Genomic DNA, 15,663 nt, shown 5'->3' on the forward strand with positions numbered 1-15,663 from the left:
TCTGATTGTGACTGGATGAATAAAAGTGGAGCCAAGTGAGTGCAGTCTTATTGAAATAGACAGCAGAGGAAAGGGCACTGGAGAAGAATGATGCTGTTGCACGTATCAAAGATTCTATAGAAATTGTGAAGGATGAAGCAGGATCTGTATGACAGTCTAACGGAATGATACATGTGAAGTGGATTAGTTTTAGTGTTGTGGCAGGTCAAAGGAGAGTCAAACATGGAATTATGGAAAAAACGGATTTGGGAGAAGTTTAAAGGACTTTTGAGAGGAATGAATAGGTTTGCAAAGATAAAAGATTAAGATTTTTATAAGGGGAATAATAAATGACTGTATAGAAAAAATAAGAAGTTGGAGAACTGAGAGTGAATTATTTATGTTATTAACTAGCATGGGAGCCAAGAAGAGAAGTTGGCTGGTCAGCCATCTATTTGGAACAGGATCAAAGGCAAGAAATAGATTTTGTGGAAAAGCTGAACTGGGAGAGCGAGAGGAAAGATGCCAGAACAAAAATTGAAAAAGACTCAGATTTGGAGCTAAGTCACTGGCAATGTAGCACAGACAGTGGAACAGATTGTACTTTTCTGCAATGAGATTGAGAGGTTAGTTCTCTGGACTTTTTGTGGCTCGGGGAGGGTGAATAGGAGAGGGTGGAGAAAAGAACCTGGAATTACCTTTACTCTGGAGTTATCTTTATTTTCCAGGATGATTCTGACCAATAAGCAGTTTTAGTAGAGAAAATCAATTCCTAATAAGAATGGATGTCATAATGGACAAGTGAGCCAATTGCCCATTAAGTATGCTAATTACTAAGCTCCTTGAATTCAAAGGAGTAAAGCTGGGATCACATCAGAATCAAAGAGAACAAGGAGTTACTGGGAACAAATGCTTTTGAAGATAAATACTAGGACGTAAATGAATAAATCAAAGGATGCAGAAATATCGTGGTGATTGGAGGCCCAAAGATTAAAGAGCCAAAATTCTGGAAGTGTAATTGTAAGTGACTTATTGGAAGAAAGGGAAGCTTTGGAGATTTCCCCAGAGTTTGGAAGGGACTGAGGGAAAACAGCCGACGAAGCAGATAAGGAACTAATTCGAGACTATCTTGTGTTGTCAAGGGAGTGGTTGTGAAGATTAGTAAATTAAATGCAGTGGGAGGATACCTGGATGGCATGGATGAGTTGGACCGAAGGGTCTATTTTCGTCCTATAGATCTCATGACTCTATACTTTCTTTCTGTATTAGTCATAATGAGGGGAGAAAAAGGAAGGTGAATTTGAGATGAAGACCAAAATTACAGAAGATTCGCATTCACATAGTACAAAGGCTGTCGGAGAAAATATGGAATATATCTTGATAATGAATTTTGACAGCAGAAATGGCGGCATGGTAGAGAACAAGGTCTTTACAAAAGCAGGTAGGTAAGGTGTTAAAGATAGGAGAAAGTGCCTGGTGAGTAGGATGAAAAACATCAGTATGCAATGCAGTGTCAAAAGGCCATATCATCAATTACATCAAAACACCATCATCTGCAAGATATCATTCAAGTTACAGCTGTTCTGACTTGGAACTAGTCTATTGCTTGTTCACAGTTGCCTTGTCAAAACCAAGAATTCCCCACCTACCCCTTAACAGCATTATGCAGCTACACAACAGACTACAATGGTTCAAAGCAGCAGCTCACCTTTAGATTAGATTACTTACAGTGTGGAAACAGGCCCTTCAGCCCAACAAGTCCACACCGACCCGCCGAAGCGCAACCCACCCATACCCCTACATATACCCCTTACTTAACACTATGGGCAATTTAGCGTGGCCAATTCACCTGACCCGCACATCTTTGGACTGTGGGAGGAAACCGGAGCACCCGGAGGAAACCCACGCAGACACGGGGAGAACGTGCAAACTCCACACAGTCAGTCGCCTGAGGCGGGAATTGAACCCAGGTCTCTGGTGCCGTGAGGCAGCAGTGCTAACCACTGTGCCACCGTGCCGCCCTTGAACGGTTACCTTTCCCCAAACTCCTTAAATTACTTTTAAAAAGGCAAGTGATGCAAAGTACCTTTACAGGGTAAGGCAGGAGAAAGCTGCTTCCACCCATGAAGAAAGCTAATGAATTGCTCACAGTAAATTATGGACAGGTACCGTTCCTTGAGAATGAACTGTCTATTAATATACCTTCGCTCTCATTAAATCAGACATTCCTGAGTGACAGGATAACCTACTCTAGGCTATTTAAACGATTTATGTTCGGATCATCCTCTCCTTCTGGATTAAGACGATTGCCTTACTTTGTAATGCCTCAAAGTACACCCAATCCCAAAGCTGCTTTGTGATAAGGGTTTCCATGAAGACTCACCCATCCCTAGGTGTCTGCATATTAATGCTTGTGCCAGGATCATCTGTCCACATCGCAGCATACATCCCCAGCCAGCATCAGATGAGGGACCAGTTCCTCCTGTTTGAATAACAATAGAATTCATTACAACTTTCAGCATCTCTACCCAAGTGTGAACAGGTTGTTGTCAATTTGATACATTGGTCCTATTTTAGATATATATTAAAATTTAAATTAAAATAAGACATAAACATAACATAAAAGTATAACATTCATGAGTGGTTTGAATTTTTAAAAGCTGCTTATTATAGAAACAGTGAAAAATATATGTTGGCTCATTGAAAAATTATACGTTTGAACAAAATGCCAGTAACTTGGCAAGGTATACTCAATGCTTTAATGGAAAATGATTTACATAAACTTTGTATATATGTATAACAACATCATTATATCTCTCTGAACCTTCTCAAAATGGTGTATGAAACCATTTGAGGTCTCATCCATGCCAACCAGATATCCTAAATTAATCTAGTCCCACTTGCCAGCACTTGGCCCCATACTTCTCTAAACCCTTCCTATTCATTCATACATCCAGATGTCTTTTAAAATGGTGTAATTGTACCAGCCTCCACCACTTCCTCTGGCAGCTCATTCCATACACACACCATCCTTTTCATGAAAGGGTTGCCCCTTAGGTCCCTTTTAAATCTTTCCCCTCTCACCTTAAACCTATGCCCTCTAGTTCGGGGCTCCTCCAACCCAGGAAAAGACCTTGTCTATTTACCCTATCCATGCCTCTCATGATTTTATGAACCTCTATTAGGTCACCCTTCAGCCTCCAATGCTCCAGGGAGATTAGTTCCAACCTACTCAAACTGTCCCTATAGCTCAAACCCTCCAACCCTGGCATCATCCTTATATATCTTTTCTTGTATTACCGCTTTGAATAGTAACAACTATTCTGTTGTGGACAAAAAGACATTTTGCACAAAGATAGGTTCCACAAACAGAAAATCAGATGAATGAATGTTTGCGTTCATTGAAGCACAAATGTTGGCCAGGAGACTGTGCTCATATCATGAGATCCTTTTAAGTTCACTTGGATTCCTAAAGTAGGCAGACTGGTCTCAGTCTTATTTCTCTTATGAAGAAATAGTTTAAACTCCAAACTAAGCCAAGTCTTCTATTATGGAACATTCAGCTCAAAATTAGTGCTTTTTTTGGAGCAGTTTTACAATGAGATTACAGATTTTATGATCAGTTTTATGATAATGCAAAAGAATCAGACATTCACAATTAGTCATAATTGATAACAATTTAGGAAATTACTATGAATACATGAAAGAATTATGGGTCATCATTAGCAAAAAAAAAACTTACATGGCAAAGCATTCCTCTTCTGTGCTAGTTCAAGAACAAGTTCAATTTCAGATACAATAGTCATTCTTAATTATACAAAAATGCAAATAATCTGTGGTGGATTAAATAACTGGCAGGGTCTGGCATAGAAATATACAGAATCATAGTGAAAAATAAAACGTCACATACGGCTCTATAATCCATACCAGTGTTTTTGCTCCACACAAGACACCCCCCATCCACTTTTCTCCTATCAACATAACCTTCAATTCCTTTGTCACTCATATACTTGGTCAGCTTCCTCTTTAATACATCTACTGCTTGTGTCAACTATGTCTGTGCCCCATAATCCCTAAAGAAACAATGTGCGCCTACCAATCATTATGACATTATCCATTTTAACTTCCATTTGTACTTTATAGTTGGTTAAAAATAGGTTTGTAAATTGACTTCAATGTTCTTGGGGGAGAACCAGGAAAGATAAAACAGCCGTTTTCACACCAGCAGACATGTGGAGGTTGACAGCACAGGAAAAGGCCCTCTGGCCATTAAGGCAACATTTCTTTGTAGCTGGGTTTCCTGTTCCATAACCCAAAGAGTTGGCAGAGAATTCATCAGCACCAATCATAGCAGCCCCAGTCATTTAACAGTTTGAGGAGCATCAACTGGGTGAAGCCTGATCTTCCACATAACATTCAAGCAGATTTTTCTCTTTCATACACAAACTCCCACTAATTCCAAAATTGTACCAAATATTAAAGTTTTTTAAGCTATGTAAAGTACTACATTTTATCTGATTTTTAGACCAAGGTTGAGGGAAAGCACAAACCTAGCTTATAAACGAAACAAGAATTATTACTTATAAAAAGTAAATAGTAACAAATGAATACTTCTTTATCAGCAACTTCTTGCTAATGAATATGATTGCTAGAAAAGCGCAGGTCTGGCAGCATCCAAGGAGCAGGAGAATCGATGTTTCAGGAATGAGCCCTTCTTCAGGAATGCTGAAGAAGGAATCTCCAGCATCTGCAGTCCTCACTTTCTCCTCTAATGAATATGATTATCCACCTAGAAAATTGGGTGTCTCTGGTCACGGGTTCTGTTGGTCCTCATGTGACTGATAACCCTGATCCTAAAGCCACATTTCTGACCATATATTTGGAATATACTTCCAGGAGGTGAAATGGCCCTTGGCTTCAAGATCTTTTGCATTCCTTTTCCCAGTTCTTTTTCCTGTACGTACGCTTGCTGTCAGGTGTTCTCAAAAAATTGTTTCTCGTCATACAGAGTATTCTCCAAGTTAGCTTCTCCTGAATGAGTGTCTCCCCTGACGTCTCATGTTGCATTTCTTGAGGGAAGCCTCAGGAAGTCTTTGAAAAGTTTTCTTTGTCGCCCTCACATTCAAGTGCCTTCCCTGAACTAAATGAAGATGATTTGCTTAGGTAATTGGAATTCAGACATCCTAAGCACATGGTTGGCATGGCGGAGTTGGTATCGGGTGATTATGGCTTCGATGCTAGTGCTATTGGCTGCTTCAAGGATGCTGATGTTAGTATGCCCATCCTTCCAGGTGATCAGAAAAATCTGCCTTAAACAACACGACAGTAATTCTCCAGGGTCTTGAGGTGATATGTATACATAATCCAAGTTTCAAAACCATGTGGAAAAGTCAGTTAGATGACTGCCTTATCCACAATGATCTTGTTATCAGCATGAAAGTCACATCCGAAGGCACTCATCCTTAGGTGGCCAAAGGCGGCGCTCACAAATTGGATGCAATACGGAATCTCCACATTGATGTCAGCCTTAGATGAGAAGTATGTTATATTCACCTATTTCTCTTAATTAAACTTAAAATATAAGCCATAAGTATTAATTTAACCTGAAGCAGTGTTTTGTAGAGGAAGAAGACAGTGCTATTTTCTGGGTCTGTAGGTTGAAAGAAGCAAAAATGGCGCTTAATAGAGTGAGATGCTCTTAGGGATGGACAGGACTGGCAGCTTAATGTTCCAGGAAACAAATGCTACAGGAAGGACAGAAAGGGAGGCGAGAGAGGAGGGGGAGTGGTGTTTTTGAAAAGGGATAGCATTACAGCTCCACTTGGGGAGGATATTCCTGAAAATATATCCAGGAAGGTCATTTGGGCGGAACTGAGAAATAAGAAAGGGATGATCACCTGATTGGGATTATATTATAGACCCCCTAATAGTCAGAGGGAAATCGAGAAACAAATTTGTAAGGAGATCACAGTTATCTGTTAGAATAATAGGGTGGTTATGGTAGGGTATTTTAACTTCCTAAACAGACTGGGATTGCCACAGTGTTAAGGGTTTAGATGGAGAGGAATTTGTTAAGTGCATACAAGACAATTTTCTGAGTCAGTACATGGAGGTAGCTACTAGAGAAGGTGCAAAACTTGACCTGCTCTTGGGAAATAAGGCAAGGCAGGTGACTGAGGGGGTCAGTGGGGGAGCACTTTGGGCCAACGACCATAATTCTATTAGTTTTAAAATACTGATGGAAAAGGAAACACTAGATCAAAAAGTTGAAGTTCTAAATTGGAGGATGGCTAATTTTGACAGTATTAGGCAAGAACCTTCAGAGGTTGACTGGGGGTAGATGTTCGCAGGTAAAGAGGTGGCTGGAAAATGGGAAGCCTTCAAAAATGAGATAACGAGAATCCAGAAAAAGGATATTCCTGTTAGGGTGAAAGGGAAGGTTGGTGGGTATAGGGAGTGCTGAATGACTAAAAAAATTGAGGATTTGGTTAAGAAAAAGAAGGAAGCTTTTGTCAGGTATAGACAGGACAGATCGAGTGAATCCTTAGAGGAGTATAAAGGCAGTAGGAGTATACTCGAGGGAAATCAGGAGAGCAAAAAGGGGACATGAGATAGCTTTGGCAAATAGAGTTAAGGAGGATCCAGGGTTTTTTCAAATACAGGGTAACTAGGGAGAGAATAGGGCCCCTCAAAGATCAGCAAAGTGGCCTTTGTGTGGAGCCACAGGAGATGGGACAGATACTAAACGAGTACTTTGCATCAGTATTTGCTGTGAAAAAGGACATGGAAGATATAGAATGTAGGGAAATAGATAGTGACATCTTGAAAAATGTCCATTTTACAGAGGAGGAAGTGCTGGATGTCTTCAAATGCATAAAATTGGATAAATCCCGAGAACCTGATTAGGTGTACCCTAGAACTTTCTGGGAACTTAGGGAAGTGATTGCTGGGCCTCTTACTGAGATATTTGGATTATCGATAGTCACAGGTGAGGTGCCAGAAAACTGGAGGTTGTCTAACGTGGTGCCACTATTTAAGAAGGGTGGTAAGGACAAGCCAGGGATCTATAGACCAGTGAGCCTGACGTCGGTGGTGAGCAAGTTGTTGGAGGGAATCCTGAGGGACAGGATGTATATGTATTTGGAAAGGCAAGGACTGATTCGGGATAGTCAACATGGCTTTATGTGTGAGAGATCATTTAGCACAAACTTGATTGAGTTTATTGAAGTAGTAACAAAGAAGATTGATGAGGGCAGGGCGGTAGATGTGATCTATATGTACTTCAGTAAGGCGTTCGACAAGATTTCCCATGGGAGACTGGCGAGCAAGCTTAGATCTCACGGAATACTGGGAGAACTCGCCACTTGGATACAGAACTGGCTCAAAAGGTAGAAGACAGAAGGTGTTGGTGGAGGACTGTTTTTCAGACTGGAGGCCTGTGACCAATAGAGTGCTACAAGGATCAGTGTTGGGTCCACTACCTTTCGTCATTTATATAAATGAAGTTGATGTGAGCATATGAGATATAGTTAGTAAGTTTGCTGGTGACACCAAAATTGGAGATGTAGTGGACAGCAAAGAGGGTTATCTCCGATTACAACTGGATCTTGACCAGATGGGCCAATGGGCTGAGAAATGGCAGATGGAGTTTAATTCAGATAAATGCGAGGTGCTGCATTTTGGGAAAGCAACTCTTAGCAGGACTTATACACTTAATGATAAGGTCCTAGAGAGTGTTGTTGAACAAAAAGCCCTTGGAGTGCAGATTCATAGCTTCTTGAAAGTAGATAGGATAGTGAAGAAGGCGTTTAGTATGCTTTTCTTTAACGGTCAGAATATTGAGTACAGGAGTTGGGAGGTCATGTTGTGGCTGTACAGGACATTGGTCAGGCCACTGTTGGAATATCGCGTGCAATTCTGGTCTCCTTACTACGGGAAAGATATTGTGAAACTTGAAACGGTTCAAAAAAGAGAGTTACAAGGATGTTGCCAGGGTTGGAGGATTTGAGCTATAGGAAGAGGTTGAATAGGCTGGAGCTGTTTTCCCTGGAGCACCGCATGCTGATGAGTGATTTTATAGAGGTTTATAAAATCGCGAGGGGTATGGATAGGCTAAATAGACAAAGTCTTTTCCCTGGGTTGGGAGAGTCCAGAATTAGAGGGCAAAGGTTTAGGGTGAGAGGGAAAGGATATAAAAGGAGACCTAAAGGGCAACATTTTCTCTCAGAGGGTGGTACATGTATGGAATGAGTTGCCAGAGGCTCGTACAATTGCAACATTTAAAAGGCACCTGGATGGGTATATGAATGGGAAGGGTTTGGAGGGATATGGGCCAGCTGCTGGCAGGTGGGCCTAGATTGGGTTGGGATATCTGGTCGGTATGGACGAGTTGGACCAAAGGGTATGTTTCCACGCTGTACATCTTTATGACACTAAGGAAAATGTTCCATGTTTGGGAAGATTACTCTGTTGATCTTAATAGAGGGATGAACCAAAATTTAACCTGAAATGGATGGATAAAGGATTTGAGTCTCCTTGAGGGTGAGACCGAGGCTGAGATGAATTCTTCGATATGGCTCCTGAAGGTATTAGGTGTAGATTCTCTTCAGAGAGAGTAGAGATGACATTGGTGTCAGTTTCTTCTTGTATTTCAACCGGCTGAGTTTGGAAAGTTTTCCATCCAGCCTGTAAACAATGTGCACACTACTATGAAGCTTGTTCTTGACAAAACTAAGGTGGAGAAAAGAGTAAGGGTGATGATACATCTTTGCTTGACCTCTGACTTGACCTCATAGGATTGTCATAGTACCATCGGTAAGGACTGTTGCTGACACAGTATCATGAAGGATGTCACCAAGCTAGAGAACGTTGATGAATTTCACTGGACAGCCAACATTTGACTGGGTCTCCCTGACTGACTGAGTCAAAAGCCTTGATCAGATCAATGAAGGACATGTAGAGTGGTTGGTGTTATTCTGTGCATTTCTTGTGGAATTGCTGGGCAGTAGAAAACATGTCCATAGTTCCACATTTTGCTTAGAAACCAAATGCACTTTCTGGAAAAAGTGCCTCAGAGACTGGGAGAAGGCACCAAGAGAGGATTGGGTGATGATCTTCCCGGAGATGGAGAGTAGGGAAGATTGCTTGGTACTTCCCACAAATCACTTTGCCTTCTTTCTTGAAGATGGTGGCAACGGCTGCATCCAGGGTTGGCAGGGATTCCTTCTTTGTCCCATTTTTTTCCAGGTACAGTTGAAGATGATGATAAGTAAGTTATGCTCCTCCAAGTCTGAAATCTCCACTGAAATCATGTCTACTCATGCAGCTCTTCATGTGTCTAATCGTGGCTCCAACTTTGACCACACTGAGTATAGCTCAAGATTATCTTTGATGTGGAGTTGGAGGATTTCCACAAACACAACCTTGTCAATGATTGGATCATGGTTTAAGAGTTCTTTGAAGTGCTTTCTTATTGGAGGCTGATTTTTTTTCTGTTTCTCAAAAGGGTTCCATCCTTACACTGATGCAGTGTGAGACCTAAGGGTGTTGGTTCTCTCCATTGTCTTGGTAACACTGAAGAAACCCTGGGTCTCATGCTTATCAGCAAGGAGTTCCAGCTCCTTAGCTTCCCAGACCACTACTGGTTCTTTATTTCCCTCGTTCTTCTTTGTACCTCTGCCTTTGCTATTTGATTAGTTGTCCTCTTTGCCTTATTGGTGTTGTTTTGCCAGACATGAGAGCTTTCCTGTTCTTGTCGATGAGGTCTTGGATGATGTGATCATTCTTACTGAACCAGTCTCTATGTTTCCTGGTCTTGTAGGTGATGGCTTTTTCACAGTAAAAGATGATAACTGTCATCAGCTCTAAATTTTCTCTCCATTCCAATAAAATGAACCGTAAAAATTTTGATGAAAACATTGTTGGAATTTTATTAGTCTGCTTGGCTCTTGAAGCTGCTCAACGTTGGTTTCTTTCTGAACTGTTTCTTCGTCTTCAGCTACTTGTGGTAGTATTTGATGAACATCAAGGAGCTGATGAGCTGGCATTCTGTACAGCAGTCATCTATACTGGTCATCACTTGAGGCCAGATTGAAGCCCTCATTACCAATGATATGGTCAATCATGTTCCAGAGCTTTGTTCGTGGATTTCTCCAAGTCGTCTTGAAATTGTCTCTTTGAGGGAACAATGTATTGGTGAGGACCAGCTGGTGTTCCGCACATTTGGTGATCAGGGGAGTCTCATTGGAGTGGCAATTTCCAACTCCAGCAGTGAAGCCCCCACAATGGTCATTTTACCTTCCTTAGGGGTGTTGGTGAATATGGTGTTCAGGGTTGAGTAAAAGCCATCTTTGGACTCATCTGTGGTATAGGGATTGGAGCATAGGCACTCAGAACTATTGCCTGCTGGTTAATAGCAAGTTGTAGATGAGAGTCATGAGGTGCTTGTTGATGGCAATAGGGAGCTCCAAGAGTCAGATAATGAGTTCATTCTTGATTGTGAATCCATTTCCATGCATCCAGGTTTGATCCTCAGGTTTTCCTCTCCAGAAGAAAGTGCAACCATCACCTTCTTTCTTCAGCTTCCCTTCATATCTCCTCAGGGCAGCAATAGCGATGTTCAAATGCCTGAGTTCACAGGCAACAAGTGCAGTTCTTCCTTCAAGACAATTGTTTTGTTTGATATCCATAAGGGTGCGTATAATCCATGTTCCATGATGGAGTTTGATTTATTTTCAGATTCCAGGTATTTATTTTCAGCCCACTGGATGCAGTTTTCCAGATGATTGGTGACAAAAAGACTATTTTTAGAGCATTTTTTTCTAGTTCCTTCCCTGTGGGGATTAGCAGAGTGAATCCTGAAAAGAGCTGCTCAGTTGTGAAGAAAACTGCTGAACTGTTCCTATTTCAAGAGTGAAATGACTGAGTCAATCTCCACCATTCATCTGCTGTTCTGAAGCTAATGACATCCAGACTGCACAATCCTGTTCCCTTCACTTCTCAGCGATAACCACTAGGCTTATGTTGTACTCCTTTTTGGTTGGGGCGGGGAGTTCCTGGTGCGGCTTGCATTCCTCTGGACAGGCAGCTTATATGGCACATCTTTTTACGTGGGAATGCTGTTGCAAATCAGCACACACACTATCTTTTACAGAAGGTTGATATAGTTACAGTGGCAAGGGAACTTCGATGACTGTGGATCTCCCTATTGCTGCAGCTTTTGTCCGCTGTCACAGCCGTTGACATCACAGGGATATCCACTGCCTGGATCATCATTGAAAACTTGTTATGGATTGCACTTGTCTGGTTCCTTCCCTCCAACCGTACTGTCATGGGTGGCCCTGCCAGGAGTTTGAAACTCCTGACGACATTGCTCTCAGGATCAATGGAACACTCCAACCTCTCCCCCACAGCAAGATGGCAATCCAAGAACAGGAAACAGATCTAAAACACTGGCATACAACACTACTAACTGAAATTCAAACTCCCTTACAAGTTCTCTCTGTCTCTCATAAACACAGACAATTAAATAGGGAAAACAGATTACCAGTGAAGGTAGAACAAAATGAAAAGTCAAGTCAGTGGTCTTTGCTTTGCAGTTCCAATGCTGAGATGATCCTACTTTGGCTAATCATGCTCTTGGTGTTGAGTAGCTTTTTTCTCTGGAAGCTTCCTCTGGCTTGGAGGAAGTAGAGAGCAACTGATTTACAAGTAAAATGTCTCTTGATTTATTGATTCAAAAGTCATAGCTCACAGCAACTACTGCAGGAAAGGTAACTCTTTCTTCAAGTTTAAAATGATTTTTTTTCCCCTGCTGAGAACAGGCAGCTTCTGCTGGGGGGAGCAACAATACACCCTTCTGTGCCTTTTTCTCTGTGTCTCTGTAACTTGTTTTCAGTTTCAACCTGTTCACTCAGCTTTCCTTATAAACAACTCTTTGGCTCCTGATAACTTGAATAATCGCAGGAACCCACAGTCACACGACAGGATTTTTAATAAATATCAAACTCCTTGCTTTGAAATTATGCAACCATCCTGGTAAATCTGTGTCTTGAAAACAATTCTTCCCTCACTGTATTTCTCAATTTTTAAAGATACAAACATAACAAAGACATGGTTCTGATTGTGGTCTTAACAGTCAGCTTACTTGGTCTAACAAACTATCTGAAATCATGTGAATAGGTAGCTATCAACACCACTACCCCAATCCTCTCTCTGAGAATTGCCTGGAAGCATGACCATGGCATTAGGTTAACACACCATCCTCTGGTTTGCCTCTCGTCCTGTGTCTGCATTCAAATAAGTGCTGATTATTGAGCATTTACTACAAGTGGAAGATGCCCAAAGACACTAGATATCTTGAACGTATCATTCCTAACAGTAGCATCCTTCTCTTAGGTGGGGAAAATACTTGGGTTGGAAATGCTATAGATAGGAAGGTGGAAAACTGGGAAAAGAAAATTATACAATTTTAAACCTCCTTATGTTGGGAACATTTTCTGGAGAGCTTTTACACCCAAGTGCCCAAAGAAAGTATTAGGAAGTTGGATTCGATGCACACAGTTGGAAAATGTCAGGTTCAAGTCTCTCTCTCGATCCTGAACACAAAAACTCACCCCAATTTTCATCCCCAACACTTCATTCTTTGAAGACAATTATGCATACAGTCATGGCCTTCAGTACCTTGTCTGAAACGCTGATTCTCCTACTCCTCCGATACTGCCTGACTTGCTATGCTTTTCCAGCACCACACTCTCAACATTGTCCTGCATGAGCCTATTGAATGAGTACTGTGAGGTTATTCAATTGTGGGGACTGCCATAATTCAGTGCCATCCTATCTTAGCATGTCATTTAACCAAATGCATTTAGAAAATTTATCCCTCCTCTAGACAATGATCAATAACAGTCACGTTAGCCAACTCTTGTTACATTTCCTGGTCCAGGGATACCCAAGCCACCACCATCTTTGCTGAGACAAGTTGACTCAATATGGCATGAAAAACTGATGGTTCCTGGTGATAAGGCCAAGCAAGGTGACTGCAATCTAGATGAGGCAAAAACAAGCCGTGATAATAGGAGGAGGACTGTGACGTTTTGCTGGTGCTTCAGGAAGAATCTCTCGGACAGCGTACAAGACACAATATAAATTGGTTGATTGTGAGATTATTTGTAATGGGCTTCACTTCCTACCATAGTATGGTTGAACTAAAGGATTTGCCCAGAAGGTAAATGTTAAAAGATGCTTTATAAATGCTGGTTGCTATCTAGTCTTCAGAAAGAAGCACTCCAAAAGTAGCAACAGTAGTAGGGAAAAGGGGATGACTGTCACCCTCTTCACCTGAGCCTTTGATTGTTACATCACACTACCAATGGACAGTGAACCCCAGCCAAAATACTCACCTATTGGGGAAAACTTCTTCCTGTAAGTAAACCAAAGTCTTGACCTCACATCTGATAGGAGTTCAGATCTTTCTGTTGAAAGAAAAAGAAACATTAGATACTAGGTATCAATAATAAAGCAACACTGCTTTTCAAGTGATGGAGTAGTGGGTAGCAGATTTAAAACAGATTTGAGGAGGAATTGCACCTCTCAAAGGGTTGTAAATCTATGGAACTCACTATCCCAGAATACCACAGATGTTAGGACACTAAATAAGTTTACGGAAGAGATAGACAGACTTTTAATTAGTAATAGGTTAAAGGGTTAAGGGAAATGGGCAGGAAAGTGGAGTTGAGGCTGACATGAGATCAGCCAGTAAAAAGTGAGGTCTGCAGATGCTGGAGATCAGAGCTGAAAATGTGTTGCTGGTTAAAGCACAGCAGGTTAGGCAGCATCCAAGGAACAGGAAATTCGACGTTTCGGGCCAGAGCCCTGCATCAGCCCTTCCTGATGAAGGGCTCTGGCCCGAAACGTCGAATTTCCTGTTCCTTGGATGAGATCAGCCATGATTGTATTAAATGGCAAGCAGGCAAGAGGGACTGAATTACCCACTCCTGCTCTTAGTTCTTATGTATATTAAATCTAATAGCTTTACAGAATTACTATCAAAAAAACTGCAAGGCCAAGTGAATTCGCAAATCGACGCATTAAGGACTCAAAGAAAAACATAACCATGGAGGTAAATCTCACACCTTTAATATGGAAGTACCACTACGTCCAGAGATGTACAGGAAAATAGTGCCATTGACCCCAGGTTTTGCTGGATATTATTTTTATTATTCTTTTAGTTATCTCATCTGTCATTTTGTGATTTAGTGCTGAGAATACTTAAAACTGTTGGAAGGAATTTCTGAAATTAGAGGGTTAGAACCACAGATTACATAATGAAGAACAATAAAGCACTGGTTACAATTTTTTTAAAAAATGGTTCTCAGAAGATGAACATCACTGACCAGGTTGGCATTATCCCTGAGATACAAACAGGTATTTATTCATTGTGAAGCAGCTTCAAATTTCCAGATTTAAAAAAAAAAGTTATTTCCACCTGTCTTGATGGGATTTGAACTTTCAATCTTTAAAATTATTACTCAGATCTCCAAATTACCATCCAGAAGTATTACCACAACATCATCTTTTCTAAATTCTAATCACTGCTTAAACAAACTGAAAAAAAACTTCATTTTATCAAAATTTCACAACAGAATAGCTGAATAGGGAAACAAAGAAATATTGCTTTGTTTAATCCATTCCACAGATTTAAAAAAATAACTATCTAAAAGACATTGCCTTCTATGGTTCACTAATTTGTATTACCTATGTAATGATAGGTTGAGAAGTTATTTTCTTGATCCTGATACACATACAATTATCTAGACCACAGAACTCAACAAGACATTTGACCCCAACCAAGTATTTGATGGTGGACATTCACCACAAGTTTCTCTCTATTCTAATTATCTCCTGCCATTTTTTTCCTTGCTAACCCATACCACCACTTCTAGTTCCTTCTCGCCCCTTCGGTCATGTATATCAAAGCTTCCCCTTAAATGCCATCAATTTTACATACCTAATTCTTTCCATTTGACATAATCTCACCATTCTCTGTTGGTAAGTTTCTCCCAAAATCTTTATTCAATCTGTACTGATATGCATGTTATTCTAGCCAATTGTTAAGCAAATTAATAAATCTTTCTAAAGCAGTGGAATTTTATTTTTTGATGACTTGCCCAGTTATTTTAAAATTAAACCTTTGGGGATGTACATGAAATTACATTTTCTAAATAGAGATTTTCCTTCTTTCCTGCTTCCTTATATTCTCACTGCAACTTTCAAAATTCTTCTAACTCTGATCCACTTACTCCTCCACTTTCAGCTGAAATAGGATTTTAGTAGTGAATACTTCAAATTGAATCACTATTCATTGGGATTAATTAATTCCCTAGGTCCATTTTCTAGCTTGTGGTTCTAATTCATAGAGATTTTCCTCAAATCTTGAGCAATATTTCTTCCTTTGCCAAAAGGAAAAGGACATTCAGTTTTCTCATTGTTGTCTGACATTGCTGCTATGCAATAGTTACTCATTTGTGGATTTAACAAGTGTCATTGCTTGAAAATGTACTGTGCAGTATTTTATAAGTGTGCAGTAAAATGCCAGATTAATTATAGCATTATCATCAAATTACACCAAAGGTTATCCTTAGTTTCTAGGTTTCTCAGTTTATGATTACAGTCCAATGTGCAGAA

The 15,663-nt window shown here is 40.5% G+C and overlaps 1 protein-coding gene across 2 annotated transcripts in view; it reads right to left on the bottom strand.

Moving 5' to 3' along the window:
• Nucleotides 1-15,663, bottom strand: part of atg4a (autophagy related 4A, cysteine peptidase) — a 58,048-nt gene that overhangs the window by 29,864 nt on the left and 12,521 nt on the right. Inside the window, exons 3-4 of one of the 2 annotated variants that reach the window (XM_060832458.1) lie at nucleotides 13,380-13,451; nucleotides 2,363-2,461 (exon numbers count right to left, since the gene is read on the bottom strand). In XM_060832458.1, the coding sequence (XP_060688441.1) occupies nucleotides 2,363-2,461; nucleotides 13,380-13,451 (171 nt within the window). The remainder of the gene's footprint in view (nucleotides 1-2,362; nucleotides 2,462-13,379; nucleotides 13,452-15,663) is intronic. The other variant, XM_060832459.1, reaches the window with a different exon arrangement.

This window comes from Hemiscyllium ocellatum, chromosome 11 (genome assembly GCF_020745735.1).
Source record: "Hemiscyllium ocellatum isolate sHemOce1 chromosome 11, sHemOce1.pat.X.cur, whole genome shotgun sequence".
Classification (NCBI taxonomy): Eukaryota; Metazoa; Chordata; class Chondrichthyes; order Orectolobiformes; family Hemiscylliidae; genus Hemiscyllium; species Hemiscyllium ocellatum.